Source organism: Macrobrachium rosenbergii, chromosome 25, assembly GCF_040412425.1.
Source record: "Macrobrachium rosenbergii isolate ZJJX-2024 chromosome 25, ASM4041242v1, whole genome shotgun sequence".
In the NCBI taxonomy this organism is placed as follows: Eukaryota; Metazoa; Arthropoda; class Malacostraca; order Decapoda; family Palaemonidae; genus Macrobrachium; species Macrobrachium rosenbergii.
This window is the reverse complement of record NC_089765.1, coordinates 12,442,093-12,461,281: the sequence shown is the minus strand read 5'-3', so window position 1 is coordinate 12,461,281 and position 19,189 is coordinate 12,442,093. Positions and strand designations below refer to the sequence as shown.

General features: G+C 38.2%; 2 protein-coding genes across 5 annotated transcripts in view; one reads left to right on the top strand and one right to left on the bottom strand.

Annotated features, from left to right (window-relative positions):
* LOC136852335 (uncharacterized) overlaps nt 1–18,544 on the top strand; it is a 62,466-nt gene extending 43,922 nt beyond the window's left edge. For 2 of the 3 annotated variants that reach the window (XM_067126896.1, XM_067126895.1), the window contains 4 exons: nt 623–1,481; nt 2,913–3,095; nt 3,587–3,730; nt 4,164–4,849. In XM_067126896.1, coding sequence (XP_066982997.1) covers nt 623–1,481; nt 2,913–3,095; nt 3,587–3,730; nt 4,164–4,256 — 1,279 coding nt within the window. In that variant the 3' untranslated portion in view covers nt 4,257–4,849. Of the gene's footprint in view, nt 1–622; nt 1,482–2,912; nt 3,096–3,586; nt 3,731–4,163; nt 4,850–15,752 lie in introns of those variants that run through there. The other variant, XM_067126897.1, reaches the window with a different exon arrangement.
* The window catches only part of LOC136852334 (uncharacterized), a 212,569-nt gene continuing 200,060 nt past the window's right edge, over nt 6,681–19,189 (bottom strand). For both annotated transcript variants that reach the window (XM_067126893.1, XM_067126894.1), the window contains one exon: nt 6,681–13,960. In XM_067126893.1, coding sequence (XP_066982994.1) covers nt 11,345–13,960 — 2,616 coding nt within the window. In that variant the 3' untranslated portion in view covers nt 6,681–11,344. The remainder of the gene's footprint in view (nt 13,961–19,189) is intronic.

Below are 19,189 nucleotides of genomic sequence, written 5' to 3'. Positions count from 1 at the left end.
TATAATTCAGGAATAAGTACAGTATTACAGAGACCAGTAACTATCATGAGAACTAAGTACTGTAGTACTGAAGAGACCATTTAAGTAAATGTTTGACTCTGAAACCTGCACTTCATTGTAATGAATAGTAATGAAAAGATCTAAGTTGCAAGAAGTGCTTATCAGTAGTATTGAGGTCTTGTAATTTACTGACCTGTCTGGTCCAACTTTAGGATTGATTGTATTGCCTGCCTTTGCAAAAGCAAAGTGTCAGTCCTCTTTGAACAAGATAATCTTCAAAAATGAATTAATGATTGCACCTTTTATTAACCTCAAGGGAAATATGTAAGTCACTTGAATGTAGATTAATCTTAACTTAGTTAAAGGATTGTTCTTTGTAGTTGAAGTGTCACAAGATGACCTAGCTGTTATGAGACACACTCAGGTATACTGCAGCCTCAGTGCTAATTGGAGAGGCTCATTTTGAAGCTATACTTAATAACAGTGTAAAGAGCTAAATATTTCTGTTGTCATCTGTTTTGAATTAACCTTACGTGTGCACAGCATTAAATTTGTAGAGAAAAAATCCTAACTTCAGGATTTGAATTATTTAACTGATTCTTCAAAAACATTTCCATTTCAGGTTGACTGAAGTTCAGCTGTCAGAACTCACATACATTGGGAATGTGGAACATGATTCCTTGGACTTATTCGAAGCAGCGCTTATAAAACAGCTGCCTAATATGTCCCAGCTCACACACCTAGATCTCTCAACTCATCGTTACAAAACTACTTTTCCCTCCTGCTCTGATGAAATACTTCAGGTTTTGGGATTACATTGCCCAAGTCTCAGAGTCCTAAATCTTAATTTCAATAATCGAGTGACGGGCAGTGGCCTGAACTATTTATATCCGTCCAAGGATCATCCCGGCTGTGAGAAATTAGAACGATTGTTTGTGCAAGACTGCAGCATTCAGCCGGAGGATGTGGCAATGGTTCTGTGCTCTTTCAGCGATTTAGAACTGGTTGGGTATAAGGAGTTGGGGACTTCAATTCGGATGTTGAAATCTCGGTCTCTCTTCCGGAAACGAACTGGGTGTTTGAAATTGACGCATCTCGACAATACGTTGTCCGGAGTCCAGAGGGACGATGGTGACATAGTCAGGTTGTTGGTGGACTTGTGTCCTCTCATGGAGAATCTTAAGGTGCGAGTGTGTGATGACAACCTGAACGAAATACATAAATTAAAAAATCTGAAGCACCTCGAAGTTCGGTATTACACGGGAGTGCACCATCCTGTGGGTAGGTGTTCAGAACTGTATCTAAGAACTTGTGGGAGTCAGTTAACTTCATTTACCATTTACTGCAGCACGTTGCTCTCGCGTCATATTCTGGTGATAGCGGAAAGTTGCGTTAACTTGAAGAAACTTTTCGTCCATGCAAACATGGCAGAAATAGATGAGCCATTAGACATTGATATGAATAAGCTGGAGTTGCTAGAAGTAAGCAGTGTGACAGTGGTTTCTTTTGGATTCTGTGTGTTTTGATAGATCACTTGCATATTGACTTATTATTAAGAAAAATTAATAATACTTTGAAGACTTGAAGCACGGTACAGTAATCATATGTGAGTTTTATTAGGCTAGAAGTGTCTCATGATTGTGATACCACTGTGTTAATCCAAGTCTGAGATGAGACAAGGGTCCCTTTTGTTGGTCCAGCTGCAAACAGATAACTGTTAATGCTCTCAAGCATCAAAGGAATGGCAGAAGTCACCTTGTTCTGTAAGTCGGGTTGAAGGAAGCAATGTTTGTTGTTCAAACCTTGTGCTGTGTTGGACTCGTAAGTTTCATCTCTATGTAGTAAAATATCATAAAAAAAGACCCCTAGGCAATTTGAGGTATCCATTAATGCATGTTAACAGAGAAAGTTTTCATGTCTTTCTTAGGGTAGGCATTTGATTTCCCCAGCTTCACTTATACAATGTCTTTAGGTACTAGTTTTCAATCTTTGAGAATAACAGTGTAAATTACTGTTGACTGTATATGGACAAGAACCTTATTCTTCAACGTAATTACATTCGGCAGCTTTCATGGGCAGCAGTGCTACCTCTTATTTCCTTCGCTCTTGCATGCTGCTAAACCAATTCCCATGGGTTTGGTAAAAACCATCCCTTTTCGGGTGTCTTACACTTGTTAGATATAACGAGTGTCATACCGTACCCTAGATTGTTTGATAACAAATATGCATCAGGCAGATAATAGTATGCCATTGTTGAATGAATAGGGTTCAGTTCTTGGAGAACCTTATTTTAAACGCAGGTCAAGATCAAGTTTTTGTTTCACAGCATTGATCATGTTTGGAGTTTAGGAGTTTGTGATCAAATTTGCTGTATTTTTGTCTTACAGATAACAGATATTTAAATTAATCTACATATGACAGATATTGAAAGTCCCACTTACGAGAAATACAGCCTTTTTTTCTGATGAAATGATTTCATTTGAAAATCTAGTACTGTAAGCATGAACTTGACAAAAAGTTGAAAGTAGTGTACCCAGAAACAACTTTCTTACAAGTTTTGAAAAATAAATAATAGGTGAATTAGGTCTAGGGAAGACAGAACTGTATGATTGAGCGTTGGTCTTATTTTGTTATGTATGTGATGGAAAATATCTTTTTGTCATTCTGCTAATAAGGAAGGATCTTTTAGAAGTTCAAGTTGCTCAGGCAGTGATGTGGCATAAGGATCTAGGTGAATTGAATCCAACTGAGTACTCACAATCAACAAATTCCATCATTTAAATGAAGTGCTGTACTCTCTAGCAGGGACAGAGATCGGTGAGCTTGGAAACATTCAGGACATGAACAAGGTGTTTATATATGACGAATGGCTCATTTAAAAACTTGTCTTTTAACTCAAAAGTTTCTTACAGATGTTGAATTTGAGACTTGGAGATGATGAACTGGTCATGAACCCGGCAGCCTGCGCTTTTGTCGAGTTCTTAGTCAGGAAGTCGTGGAAGCTTCAAGAACTCTATTTGATGGTTCGTTCTCCAGAGTTCCACCACAGCTTTATCAGCTCTCTAGTACAAATGAATCCCCTCTCTCATCTGAAGGTAAGTTATTTCCTCTATATATCTCTCTGTCACTCATTTTCTTTGCCTTTCTTTTTCTCTCTTTCTATCTTTCTCTATCTTGCTTGGTCACTTATAGTTAAGGACGAACCTATTTTAAGGTAGTTAAGATACTGAACACATATGAAAGTACAATTATGAGCTTTGTATCGCAAAATCCTTTGATTCCATCCAATCAGAATTAACTAATTCAGTCATGCTGGTTCAGTTGGCTAGGTAATTGCTAACAGTTACCTAGGGGATTTCAACGTGATCAAGTCATTATTTGTTATTTTCCGTTGTGATAATATTTTAATACCAGAGTACAGAGTCCGTTGTCATTTTCATGAGGTAAACAATATCCTCATTCATGATGCATCTTTTGTTTTATGCCACCTGACCTTTTCTTATTTTCAGGTGACATAGATGACTTACACGTATAAATTACTGCATCTACAGTTGTTATTTTAACTCCCAACCTTTTCCTCTTACAGAACTTGATCATAGACGTTCCCAGACGTACCTTAGCTGCTCCGATGCTGGAGCTGAGTGAAGAGACAGCTTGCCTCTTGATGGACACATGTGATAAACTGAAGATCCTCGGCAATTTGATATGTTGGGACGTCACGCCGGAACAGGTAATGTAACTCGTATGATTGCTGTTCGTGATTCGTTACCAAATTTTGTGGTTTAAGAAATGGGTATTCATAGTAATATTTTTGGTAATATAACTTGTGATTGCTAATCATGATTCAGGTACAAAATTTGTGGATTTTAGGAACTGATATAAAGTGGTAATCTTGGATTTCATCTAGGGTATACATTGTTATTGCACTGTAAAATGAGGTCCAGAGTCAGGAGGTGTAGCAGAAGAATGTGAGATAACTGTTTTAAAATGCTGGTATAGCCTACATCAAAGCACAGCCCTGAAGAAGGGTCTGTAAACAAGTAAGTAACTTTGCAGGGGAAATGACTAGATGTAAATTGATGCTGCTTGGATACATAGAGTGTTAAAGCAATTGTTTATTTGAACAGATGAATTTGATTTTCTAAAAATCACGTTCTTTTCAGGTATCAGAATTACGTAGCACATCCAGGGCGCGAAACTACAACCTTACAGTCATCTATGCTCAGTCTAATAAACTTAACACTAAGTACTTGTAAAAGAAGGCAAAGGAGTTGTAAGTATAAAGTACAGTGTATATTAGTAGAAAGCTGGATTGCATTAAAAACAGTTGCTCATGAGAAAAACTAAAGCAGATACAGTGAGCCTAAAATGAAGAGTATCCACAATACAGGAAGAGTGTGGTTAAGAATGTGTAAACGAACTGTATATACTGTACCACATTCCTAAAAAAGTTCTTATATCATTGTCAGGTCACAGTTGTGAAGCAATATATCACTTTTAATAATTGTGTAGGCTGTGACTTGAATCACAATTTGTACATATTTTTCATAGCTGTTATGCCATGAACAGCTTATATTTCACAAACTCTTGAAGGAAACTTCAACTCAAATTAACGTAATTGACTGATGTTTTCAGTGGGTGTTATTTTAATCGTATGAGTATATTTTTGTATACAGTAATGTAAAACAAATGATTGTATATAAAACGTTATTTATGCTTTTAAAATTTATACGTAAGGGAAGATATTGTAGCCCTTTCTTTCTATTTTTAAAATACAGTACAGTATGTTGTACAGTACATAGGGTATACAGTATTATAAATACAGTTCAGTATATGGATGCAAAGCAGGTTAATTTGTGTAATTTACAACCCTCCTCATGATTTGAATAAAGTTATTAGGCACATTTAAATCATCTGTACTTCTGTTTCAAGACGGTGCATCGATGAGAGAAGTGATGATGAGTTTGTAGACAGCCCCCGAAGATGGTGGGAGTATTCTGTTCCACTGCTTTGGACACTTTACATAGACATACCTTTTAATTAGGGAGCTTGTTGGCCTTTGAGACTCTGAGTGAAGGCTCTTTACAAACCCCTTTAGGAAGAGTTTGTGAACTCGCATTGAAAATGGGATTTTCTGTGAATCTTTTGAGACAGGTCAGTGAGATTCATGTACTGTCAGGAAAGGTCATTCGTGCTAGCAATTTGTCATCAATTAGGGCTGTTGCTTAAATGTCTGACTTCGTAGCAAAGACCAGTACGCGGCACTCCTTGTCATTCCTTCCTTGTTGTTTGTGATCAATGTAAGGAATCTCTTTCTCAATCTGGTGAGGGCTTTTTTGCTTCGCCTACAGAAAGCTAGAGATTGCAGGGGTGACAAGTCCAAACTCTTCCTCTCCACAGGGCTAAGGAAGAAGTATTCATGTGACTAAGGCATTTTCTTGTATCATATTGGCATATGCAAACACTGCATATTGAGAATCTTGAATTACTGCCAGAATAGCCATTCAGTGAGTTGTCATAAAATATGTTTTTAGAAAACTAAAACTTTTTAATACAAACTCCCCAGTCATATAAAGATTGCACGCCTCCTAGCCACCTTTTCTCTCTGACATGTAAGACTGGTTAAGCTTGGAGTATCTAAAACATGAATAAAGGCAAGTATGTATATTAAAGATGGGATTGTATGAAAAACTTCTTGCTTTTATTATAAAATGTTTGTTTTTAGCATGTTCACAGACTTGGTGATTCAGGCTGTGACTTTTTTTCACCAAAAATCATAGCCAGCTTTTAATGCGAGTTCGTTAGGTTTTTAAATTGAGTTGTTAGGTTACAGGAACTACTACAGTTTTATCAAGGTACTTGTGCTAAATTAATATCAGCCTGTTCACCATATAGCCATTGTATAATTATGAAATCGTAATAATTAGACTGTGATCAGTCTCATTAATGCTTCACTATTCAAACCAAATGGTCAAGAAGTGCAATGGTGAGCTGAATATTAGTTTTGTTTTTTTTATAACGTACTAGATCAGGTATTTCAATTAGTTGATTACTTTGTATCATTGAAAATATTTGATAGATTGTTGAGTATTGAAAATGTCTTTCTAGAGTGTAAAATATTGATGGTAAACCATTCTTGATTGTACAATATTGAAAACTACCCTTTCTTGAATGTAATGTATTGAGAAAACCTTCCCAGAATGTATAATATTGAAAACAAGCCTACCACCTACCTTGAATGTTTTTTGGTCTGGTTAAACTAAGGTATATTTAACTTTTTCTGCATTCTTGAATGTTAAATGTTGAGATAAAACCTTTTTTGAATGTAAAATATTGACAACAAGCCATTCTTGACTGTAGAATGTTGAAAAAGGTGTCACATTTTGAAATTATAAGGGGAGCAATGTTCGTATTGTAGTGTACACTTCTCGTTACAGTGATTATTTTAGAAGCACTTCTCGTTACAGTGATTATTTTAGAAGCTATGTATATTTATTTGCTGTTATCAAACTAATTCAGATTATGATGTTGATAGTTTTTAAATAATTTTTTGTACAAGGTAATGTCAAGCACATCATGGTTTTTCATCGTACAGTAGGTACGGCGATATATTACATTGTCATGTAAATGTCTGGAGGTATCTTTCATAATGAATTGTATCAAAGGATATAAAAAAGCCATTTTATTTTTATTTTATATTTCATTATCAGTTACAGTATATCGATTGAGACTTTATAAAGTGATATGGTTGCCTACATCTGTGATACTAATAATGTAATTAATCACACACAAATTTCCATTGCTAGAAAAACATTAATACAATGTATTTATTTATTTTTTTTTTTCACATTTAACTACAGTACAACATCCAAAGGTTTAGAAAAATACATCATATTATCCCTGTCATCATCATCGTTTCAGTCCTAAAGATTTGAATACAATGTGTTGTATTTTAGCTTTTATTCTTCAGTTTCAAAGCTTTGTGTTCGGCTTACAGAATCTAGAGCCCTTGAGTCAAAGTGGGTAATATCATCCAAGGCTAAAAATTTGCAATCTGGAATACACACTTTTGGGAAAAAAAAGTCTTGGATTCAAATTGATTCAAATTTCCAGTCCTCTGTTGTTATCACCATTCTGATTAAGGCGCTCAAAATTCTCGACCGCCGTCGGTAGAAGCAGAATCGATTGATAGGTCACAGTAAAAGCTGCAGAATTAATGAACTTTTCTAACTGAGTTTGGTCGGATTTGTTCGTACAGTACGTGTTTTAATATTTCACTGATGAGAACATTTTCCATATCAGATCTTTTATATGGTGTTTCAAGGCCTGCCAGGTTTTTCACCAGAAGAAACACATATGAATTTTGCTGAAAGCTGCGCTAAAAAAACACATAGAGGGTGAAAGTCTTAACTAACAATCTTTGGATGTGGTTTGATTTATAATCGAACAAGACTTCGGAATCTGTGTAATTCGGGAGTTTTACATAGGGCTTTTTTTTTCACAAGTATCTGTCCAGGTGTTTGAGGGGAAAAATTACAAATTCAAAATTTCATTTAAAACGAAGCTTGGCACATACAAGTATCACAGAAAGTATTAGAAGTGTTTCCATGTACAGTAAATGCAAAAAAAAAAACATGGAATGTTTTAAGAGAGGAAAAAGCAAAGTGAAAAAAAATGTACAATAGCTACATATAGATGTGACAATGAGCACCTATATCGTTTAACATTAAAGGTATCTTAGAAGTACATCTTCTACTTGTCAGTTCAAGTTCTCAGTTCTGTCAAAATATGAAAAAATAGACTAAAATGTTTTAAGTACTATGAAAAAATTATGCTTGGTAACTAAACAAGGAACGCTGCCAGTCATGGGAATATCATTCGTAGCATCATTCTTTTGTCGTACAACACTTGCAGTTTGACGTTGCTGAATTGTATTTTCAAAGTAAAAATATACCCATTGTCATTTTGAATTTGTGATGTATGCTCGAAGTAACTCCATGATAAAACATTCTAAGTATTACAGTTAAAGGTACTAAGCTTACACATATGTAAGCTGGAAATTTTAGCCTTACAGTATTTAATACACTAATGTCATTTATAAATGTTAAATTTACTTAAGAAAAACATAGGTAGAAATAAGCAATGAAAGATCTGTAGAATCTGTTTAAAAAAAATGATTAAAGTTATACCACACTGCCTTCTACTAAATTGCGATTAAAGTTCTTGAATGGTGTATTTTCCATAATATCAAGCTTTCATCATATATTTGGTGGCTTTTATTTTGTTAGAAGATGCCCGTTCTATTTTAATGTTTTTTGAATAATCACGTATTTGTCCCAAGTAATAAAGAAAGTAATAAACGTCACTAATGCAACACTGCCAAGTAAAAATACAGAATTTCAATAGCTTTAAAATGCCAAAATTAAATATTTCTTAACTGTGGTCAGAATGAAAGTCATTCATTAATGTTAGATACATCTTGTCATGTAGGTAAAACTTTTGTGGCTCTGAAAAAAAAGTATTTCAATATACTGATATCCCTTGCATTGCGACACTTATTAATCGCGACACTTATTAATCGCTCTTGTGAGTGACCAGTTTAGCGAAGAAAAAAATATGGGTTTTCTTGTGATCTGGTTATTCACTGTATTTGTTTAAGTGCATATTATGCAATACTGAATTTATATTGCAATTAGCACGAATGACATTCCCCAGACTTGGTAACATTCTGTATGACGTACATTATTATAGCTTTATATATTTGTTCATCCTGACTGATTCTATATGTTTATACTGACTGATTCAGTCTGTTCTGACTGACTGACTGACTGCCTGAAAAGCTGCACAGTGTAATTGTGGACAGATGATCTAGACAATGCTTCCTATTGCTGCACGTAGTGGTCTAAGCCCTTTTTAATGCTGTTTCCTGGAATTTAAGGTAAATGTTGTCTTAATACTTTATACTCTGTTCAAATATCAAAATTAGCCTTGACAATTAATGGAGAAGAATAAAACATGGAAAATGTAAATGAAAATTTCATAGCAACAAGATTCAGTTATGGTATTTGTATGTTAAAAAAAAAAGATTGCATGATTTGAGGGAAGTTTCAAGTCAGAACTTGATGAAGTGTTATATAATCTGCAGCATACATTGAGACTGTAGTGTATACATGGCCTAAAACCTATCGGGTCATAGCCCTCATATCCTCGTGAATGTTCCATTGATCACAAAACAGTACAGAGGTCATTCTTAACTTAGCCTTTTCACATTCACAGCACAATTTACAACCTAGCATCGTGCATTGTTGTAATGAAAAAAGTCATAGTTGAATCTATACTTTACAAAACTGATATTCCATAGCTCTCAAAAGTCCGTCGCAAGGCAAAACCAACATATCATAATTCCAAAAGGAAATATCACAGTTCAAATTTTTTTTTTTTTACACCCCATTTTTTTCATCCTGCATTTTTGTAGTTACTCAGGCAACTGTCAATCTAAGGCCACACAGGTTGTCTTCATCATTACCAGTACACAAATCTTACACAAAGAAATGCCCTCCAGTTGCAGTAATGCCCTGATGGCAATGCATACTAAATAACTAGTGAACAGCAAAGATGGTGTAGTCCTTGCGCACAGTGAAATTTTTGCCAAGGCATAGGCCTATGTAAAAGCTGTGTGCAGATATAATTCCTACTTTGGAAAACTTATGTGGGCTCTGTAAATTTAACTTTGTAGAGATAAGTATAATACACTGCGCTGAACAGGAAATATGTGACTGAATGTTAGATAGGAAAAGATTTTTCTTGGTTGTAACTATGTACAATTCCATTAGTAAGTATTTCAAAGGAGACATTATTACTGTAATATAGTTGGTTTTTTTTGGAGATGATGGTAAAGATTGCAGTCACAGTTCAAATACATGAAGATGAAGGCTTCAGTATCATCCTTTTATTTACTGTCAGCTAATAAAACGATACACTATAGAATTCATATATCACGTACAATGTACCATCTTTACATAGTTCATAAAAAGCTGTAAATTTTGATCAAAATTTTCACTATTGTAATTGAAAAAATAGTTGTATTAGACTTGTAGAGCTTTCCAAGGTCACAAGGTATCCTTAGGAATAAGTTACGTGTGTGCAAAACCTACGCTATCCTTTAGCTGTTCGTTTATAAAAAAAAAAGTATAATCTACTACAAGGCTGAGCATCACAAATATAATCACAGATAAGAAGGTACTAAACAGCCCAGGATATATACCATTCAGCCACTACAGGAGAACTCTACTAATGTAATTCCCTTTTGACTTGACAAAGGAGGACCTAGTATTTCATGTGATTCAGAAGTACTTCAGGGGAAGTTATTAAACTATGCAAGTCGTTAAACAAATTGTATATTGGCTGTACTGTATCAAAAACAAATTACAGTAGTAGAATTCCCTTTTGTTAACAGGGACTTTAATGAGCACAGTACATAGTTTAATTTTTTTTTAATGGTATTTTGGAATGAAATGTTTTGATCAAGCCAGGATCATGTACAAATAATGGTTGTCTCCTAAATTTCCCCTTTGTAAAGTTAATTCTACATTTCAGATGTTCACATACCAAAAAAATCTGTTTAAAATGATTTAAAACAATACAGAAATGGCCATTTTTGTGTGATTCTGGCTTTCAACAAGAAAATGATTCCTCAGAAAACAAGACTTAAGATTACCTTAGACTGACTGCATCAGAAGCAGTAACACTCTGAAACACATCTTTCTGAAGCAACACTTCAAAACCTTATGCTTAATGTACAAGGAGAAATCATTTTCTTGATATCTGATGCTTATCAATGAATTTTCTGTTAAGATTGATTATATTAATCAAATTGGACCAATTCTCTTTATATCTACAAGTGCATTTAGATGTAGTGCTGTCTCATATAAATACTGTTTTTAATAAATAGTGACAGACAAATGGTACACGAGCAATACTTTGTAGTCTTCATAGACATGAACAGGACCAAGCAGTGACAGATATCTATTCTACATGATGAGGTTTGTGCGTAATCAGTAACTGCGTCTGTTTTTAAAATTTAAAAATTCCAAGTGTTGATAAGTAAAACTAGGAAGCTAGATATTTTTGTTTGTATGAGTTTCTAGGTATATTGGCGATCAGTGTTCTGGGAACTACTAAAAGCAATGTACAATTTTGATCAAACTTTATTGATAAACCTTGAATGAAAGTGGCCCTATTCAAGTGCTAGTGAAGAGGATACATCAGGAACACTTCCAGTCACGTTGGTAGCATCATTCTGTTTTCGAACAGTTGAAACACCTTAAAACTGGTTGTGACGACCCTACAAATTGAGAAACTTTATTAGTGCGTCATATATAAGGTTTGGGTCTGCGGTGCTGTCAGCCGTGTAGCGGACGCCATTGACGTCGCCTGTTCTGTGGTCCACTTCGCCGTACTCTCCTATGATGAATCCATCTGGTGTCTTTTCCTCGAGCCGAAACCGGCTTATGTTGTGTTCGACAGCTACGTATCCAACTGAGCTGTTTGCACCTTCTGCTACTGTTGCATCTACAAAAGTTAATCTTGTGTTGTTTGATGATTTGGTTGTATTTGTCGACGTGTTCGTAGGACCTCCATGGGGAGCTAGACCATGAGGATGTAACCCTGTTGGGTGGAGGCCGTATGGATGAAGGCCTTCTGGAGCATAGCCAAATGGAGAGAGGCCACCAGGTGCCTCTCCAAAGGGCGCTAAACCTTGCGGTGAAATTCCATGAGGCATGGGTACTTTTGGTCTTTTTCGTAGAAGTGTAGTGGTATTCGTGCTGAGCGTCTGATTCGAAGAGAGTGTGACATTGCTTGTTTTTGCTGTCGTAGAAACAGGAGGTTTTTCTGATGTGGTGGAGCGTACTGGTACTGGTTTTGCAGCGTTCACACTGGAAACCTTTGCTTCTGTGTGAGCAACTGTCCTTAATACTGATGTACTAATACTGTGTCTTTGAGTTTGTGTTGGCTTAGAGCTGCTCTCAGTCTTCGGAGTGGTTGGTTCATTTTGATTTGCTGTGCTTGGAACCTTTACTTCTGGATTAGTCTTGGAATCTGAATCTGCAAGCTCTGTCACTCTGGCTTGTATTTGGGACGCTCCTCCCCTTGCATTTATTGTTCTGCTACTTTCACGTCTTGGGGAAATATTGGTGGAATCATTTTTCTCGTCCTTCACGTGCTCCGATGGTACAGGGGACTCTGGTTTCTCTGTTGTTGTACGTAAATGTCTAGATGATGGTCGCTGTGTTGGCAGTGGAGTATCCTCTGCTTGCTTATCACTTGTTCTTGGTCCTGAGGACAAATCTACCACTAAGGAATCACTGAGAAGGAAACTCGTGGTACGATATTCTGGATCGATGGACTGTACCGTTTTTGTTGGACTTGGTGTTCCTTTTTGTGGGTTTCTGCCCAGTGTCTGTGAACTCTGGGGTTTTCTCGATGGCATTCGACGAGCTTCTGGCTGCGGTGACTCCACACGAACTTCAACTACAATGGATGACGACGTTGCACTTCCCAAGCTCTTCTGAAGAGTGTCTTCATTAACATTTAAATCTGTAACCTTTTCATCTTCACTTGCCACTTCGTCTTTTGGCAATGGTGTTGTGGTATAGCGAAAATTTCGATTAGTTGAGCTCCTCTGGCTGTTTGGCCTTTGTTGTCTCTTGTTAGGTTTTGGTGTTAGTGGCTCTGATGTTGTAGTGGTGCTCGGAGTTGTTGGTGCCAACACTGCATCTTCTGCTGTTGGTGGTTGACTTGTGGCCTGTGGCAGAGGTGTTGTCAGTGCCAAGTTTCTTAGCGCTGCCGCTAATTTTCTAGCATCAGAGCGGACGTTGTTTCCACTGCTGGTTGTCTCCGTTGTTGATTGTGCATTTCTAGGTTTTGGATCATCAGATTCCCTTTCTGGCTCAGAAGGCATGACAGTGTCATCCAGCTCCAGAGTTATCTCTTGAGTGGAAGGTTGCTCAGATGCTGCGGTAGTAGTAGCTGTTGTAGATTCTGAGGCAACTTCAGTTTGATACCTGAAAGGAGGTCTGCTCACAGGAGGGTTAGTGGCAGATCGAACCGCTGTCGACTTTGTGGGAGATCTACTTCTCGTTGGTACTGTAGTGACGGGGGCGGGTGTAGTTCTGGTAGTTCTTGTAATGGCAGGCTTTGAGGTTGCGCTTGTAGTAGTTTCAGTAGCCTTGGTTGTAGTTTGCCTTGCCTTCTGGGGTTGAGCTGTAGTTACTTGAACTATTGTAAATGGAGTGGTAATGTCTCTGAAACTGTTCAGACGACTTTTGTCATTTTGAGATGTACTTGACGATGAAGGAGGCAGAGTCCCTGCCTCTTTGATTGCGCTGGAATTCTTCGGGTCTTCTTGCAATGAGAAATCTTCCATGTAATAATAGTAGTAGTCGTAATCTAAAACTGACTCTGTACCATTTTTGTCATGTGACAGTGGCACTGATGAGCCGCTATTTGTAGTACTGTCATCTTTATTTGGTGCTGTGGATGGCTGTGATTTTGTTCTTTGTATTGCTGAAGTATCACTTGGAGTGGTTTTAGTCCCAAATTTGATTATGCTTGTAAGATCATTAGAAGAGGATACAAGCGGAAGGGTGTTTAAGGCTCGTGATTTCTGTCTTGCAGTCGGTGATGCACGAGACCTTACTGACGAAGAAGAGGAGGAGGAGGAGGAGGAGGAGGAAGCTGAACTGATAGTAGATGAAGTACTTGTTTCGAAGGCTGCTGGAGCCCTTAAAGTTGGCTCGCTCAGCAAAGATGAGGTGCTGGGCGGACTCTCTGCTTCATTTTCAGTGAGTGGAAGCCGTGTGCGCGGGTCAAGTATCTTCAAGAATTCTGTGCCGTAGATGACCCCACCACGATCTCGTACTGGCACTGCATGTAGCTGAGAGACTGCGATGACAATCACCTGTTCAAAGAAATGAATAGCATTAACACAGTGCTGTTTCATGTAAGTGATGCGCTTAGTGATAATACAAAAAAAACGGTGTGTGGTATTAAGTATTAAAAGAATTATTTTTGAACCGTTAGTACTGACAAAGAAATATTTACTCTCAATTTTCTAGTTTTGTTACTCTTTAGTTCTACAGGTCCCTAACTACTTAATAATTATTGACGAAGATAATAATTTTGACTGGTTTCAGACTTGAAAGTCTAAAGATTGCTTATATCTTAGACTTTAGGTTCTGTGCATTATACATTTTTCACCATTTTAGTCACTGGTATCACCTGCGTCTCCCAAGTTGTAGGCAGAGTGACTTCAGTTGTTTCTTAGTGAGTCAACATGGTTCAGATTATTCTGGCTCATAGTAACAGAAAAGTTGTCTATTAATTAGTAATGGATAGGCAGGAGTTTAGTGTTTGTTCCCACAGAAATACAAACCATTGCCTTGGGTATTTCTCAGCGCAAGCTGAATTGGCTTTTGAGCCTAGTAATGGGGTCATTAATTGGTGGTTTTGGGGGCCTTACTTCACCATTCATTTTTTCTCCAGCTACTGAGAAGAGTAGATAAGCTGTGCCTGATCTCTTCCCTGATTAGGTTGTTGAATGCTTTGGGTGAGTAAAATGTTCCTTACTTATCATTATTGGGATTGTTTCTCTGGTTTGCACTTATATTTTACCATAATGGAGTAAAAACTTGATCTACACTTTACTGAGGGCCATGGGTGCCTTTTTTGGCACTGCATATCCCTTGTAATAGTAGACCCCTCACAGATACTGTTTTGTTTGTTGGGGGAAGGTTGTGTACACATGCTTCCCTCTTCAATGTGTTTCTTGGCTGGTTTCCTGCGTAGTTGGAGAAGTTAAATAAGAGGAGGAAGAGGGATAAGAAGGATATGCCAGCTTCTAGGAACAGTTCGTTCTTAAATCCTTCCGGTGTCTTCCTTTCACCTTCTTCCATTCTGATCCCACTGTCTGCTAGTAATATTACCTCAACTTGGAGAGATCTGGAACTGAGCAGAATTCTGGCTACTCTCTCTCTTTGAAGGACTAAGTAGCTAGCTCTTGGTGGTAGGGACACCTTCAGCAGCAGCCTTGCCCTTGAAATCATCTAACCTTGATGTTCCAGGCACCAAGATTAGGGGTGACATCGAGTACCTGCAAAAGATTTGGCTGGCTTTCAGCATTCCAGGTAGCCTGACTTCTGCAACATTCCTGGAGGACCTTGGATAGTTGAAGGTTTGGCTTACTTTCAGCATTCCCAGTAGCCTGTGTTTTGCACCATTCCAGGACAACCTTGGAGAGTTGAAGAAGGGCTGTCTCGAGCACCTTCCTCTCTGTTATGTATGCAGCCAGTTCGGCTTATTTAGGCACCATGGAGGGGAGAGTCTTCACGTTGCAGTAATTCTCCCAGCGGCTGATATTCTGGTTGCTTTTGTGTGTCTTTTGGTTCTGTCCATGACCTCACTTTTGGTGTGTGTTTGTATTTTCATACAATAGTCATTTGTACTCTCATACTTTTATCCTTTTGTCACTGGTTGTTGTCATACCTAGGGTTTTTTACAACATGGATTGGAAGGACCATCCACTCAATATGCAAGACACCTTCCTTTTATTTGTGTATTAGGCTATACATAGGAAGTGTATGTGTATTACTTCTGTGTATATTTATAAGTTGCAGTGGTCTGCAGTTACATTAGGACTAGTCAGAAGTGTTATTTATTTGGCAATAGTGCTACAAGGTTTTTTTTTATTGCAGGTCAACTTGTGTTTGGGCTGAATGAAGCTTGGGTAGCAGTAGCCAAGCCTTTTATTGTCACAACAGTGTTGAAGATTGGCAAGACTCAAGAAAGGAAGGGGAAACATTCTTCCTCGTCATCTTTATCGTCGTCATCATCAAGCTTGTCATCGTCGTCCCCATCTCTGGAATCTCTTTCCCATGTCTATGTGGAAGAAGAAGGGGAAATGTAAGACTTCGCCCAAGAGGTACCGGCAGACTTCATGTGAATTCTTACACCTTGGGGGATAGCCGGGGTTCTCTGTCACAGGTGCATGATTCTCTGTCTCTGCCTGGGCATGTGCTTTTGCACTCACCTGCTTTGATGAGAGGACTCTTTGTTAAATGAGTTTGCACACGCTTATCTCATGATCAGGTTCAAGTATCTCTGAGAAGACACAGGGCCAAGAGTGACCTGTTCACTCTGCACATGTGAGGTCTTTGGACCATGTGGGGTAGGCTGTGCCCACTTGAGGGCACACAGGAGGGAGTCTGCACCATCTTCCCTCTTTGTTTATGTGTGTTCTTGGAATGTACACTTACTGAGCACTTTCACTCGAAAGAGAGATCTCCATTGAACTCTTCCACTTCTTGCTTGCTTGTGAGGTGCATGGGAGTGGCAGTGCACATGCTCCCTCTCCTACCCTTCCAATAGCTCTGGTGCTACTGAGTATACGGTTGGTGGTAGGGTAAAATTCACAGCTGAATGTCATTTGGGCAGTGATTCTACTGAATCTTATGGGGCTTCTCTTGTGAGAAGCTTGGCTCGTTCATCACAAGATTGAGAGTGTGCAAGGAGTGGACTGTCTGGTGGTACCTGCAAAGGTGTAACCTATGCATTCTCTGGTATGTAATACCTCCTCCGACATGTCAGCAGCAGAGGGAGGACTTTGCTTGATCTACTGGGTGCGAGGGAACCTCCCAACCCTCATATCAGGACATTCACCTTGTCCAAAACACCACGAGCAAGATGGGACCACAGCAACCTGACTGTCAGTCTTGCTTCTGGAGCATGTCCTAGGAGAGCTCAGTTGACAAGACCATAGCCAAGTGAGAAGCCAGGGTGGCCTCTACAGGGAGGCTACCTTGGCTTCTCACCTGGCTATGATGTCGTCAGTTGAGCTCTCCTGAGGGCATGTTCCAGAAGCAAGACTGTCAGTCGGGTTGCTGTGGTCTCATCTTACTTGTGGTGTTTTTGGACGAGGTGAATGTCCTGATATGTGGGTTGTGAGGTTCACTTGTGTCCAGCTCACGTGTTGGAGGTATTGCATACCAGACAATGCAAAGCCTACTCCTTTATAGGTACCACCAGACAGTCCACTCCTTGCAGCTCCATGTGTGGAGGTTATCCAGCATATCCTTCAAGAGAGAGGCTTTTCTTGCAAGGCTGTGAGGGAGATGTCTGGGTACCTCTCTTATTTCGCCATGGACGTGTACCAAGGAAATTAAGCCATCTTCTGTGATTGGTATTGTAGAAGGGTTATCTCCCCGACTGAAACATCAGTTCAGTGGATTACAGACTTCTTCATTCACCTTTGCTGAGACACGCTACTCTCGGTCTCCGCAGTGAAAGGCTATCACTCATCCTTGTCATAGGTCTTCAGACTGAAGGGACTGGATCTCTCCACCTTGGTATTTGTCCATGCTAAAGAGAAGCTTTGAATAGTCTTGTGCTCCTTGGGAGCTGTGGCCTCTAGAATCGAATGTCTTGCTTATCCTCCCAAGTCTTACTGGGCCTCCTTTCGAGCCTCTGTCAGGAGTATCTTTCTTTACAGTTTTCCTTTAAGCACTGACTTGGCAAGAAGGATGGGGGAATTACAGAGCACTTGGAGCATTGATGATCGCAAATTTTTTGTTCCAGAGCTAATGGCAAAAACTCAGAACCCATCTGCTCCAGACGAGAGAATGAAGAGCTGCCTTCTGACAAGATATACTCCAAGGGGATGTCTTGGTTCTCTGAGACATTTTCCTTACATGAGTATCCTCACATTTAGTAGTGGTTACTGTAACCCAGGGCCCTCTAACCCATTTACCAGACCTAGGAAAGGGTTTTAAAGAGTCATGACATCCCTTGCTTGCATACACAGCTGGAAGCATGGCATTTCAGGGTGGATTCAACCCCAGTCACTTGCCGAGATGACCTCCCTACTGAGGAGTAAGCCTCATTCATAAGGTGATAGTTTGTATTTCTGTAGGAAAAACTAAAAATTGTTTAAAAGTAATGTATATTCTTTCCTAGGTATACAAACCGGAGAGTTTTATACATTAAGTCCACCTCAACAACTGCATTTTGCATTGAGGGATACTCATATATAAGACTTTTTGGTGTGTATACCAAGGAAAAATACAATACAAATTAATACAAAGGAAAAGTAAAAATTACTTATTTTAATTGGCTTTCTATTCAGTGACAGGAACAATTAATTTTATGTTGAAATCAACCTTACATCAGGTTGAAATGCAGGATCTTCTGTAAACCTATTACTCTTACTTTAATTGTGCGTAAAAACTGAAAAAAGCCTTGAACCGGTCAAATAAGGGCAAAACGGTCAAATAAGGGCAAAACTGTCAAAAATATTCAAGTTCCTTCAAGCCACAAGAATGCTTTTAGCTGATTTATATCAAGTGTTCACTCTTGAAGGCTTGATCTTGTTTAAAATATTGTAAAGCGCCTAGATGATACACGGTTATGATACAATATTGAGTAATAATACAGTGTATACACTATTTTATCATGCAATATTGTTTTTGTTTAAAAATAAAGGGAGTGCTAACATTTGTTTCATTTCAAAGTACACAAACCATTTTTGTTTATGGTGCCAGCACCTCGTAGCTTAGAGATAAATGCACTTTTCATAACACCTGTCGTTTGGCCTAAGCTCTAAACTAGAGCTTAAGTTTTATGAGCGGAAAGAAAAAGGGTTAAAAACCAGCAAAAGAGTTTGAAAGAGAGTATTTACGTACTCAGTAAAAGGACAATGGAAAGGTAAGAAATCCCATATCAAAAGAAAGAAAAAGGAAATACTGATAGAAGGAGAAGGATGAAACCAGAACGTAATGGGAAAAGATGAATGATTTAGGGAAAATGAGAGAGGCCAAAACAAACGGAATAAGTAAAATAACGTAAAAAGACAAGGTAAAATAACATACAGTTTAAAGGAAAATGAGGCGAGTACAGTAACATCTTAACAGTGAAAGGAACAAGTAAATAATGATGTACAGAAAGTTATGTAGAAAGGAAGGGTTAAACAGTAAAAGGGGTGGAAGAAGAGAGTAAACTGAGAAGTGGAAAAAAGTAAAAGATTATATGATAAAAACATACCAACTCATAAGGTGAATATTAGACAGGATAAAATGCCATATAATAGGACATTTTAAAATTGCTTATCAGGGGAAGGTGGAAAAGTGAATATGTGAAA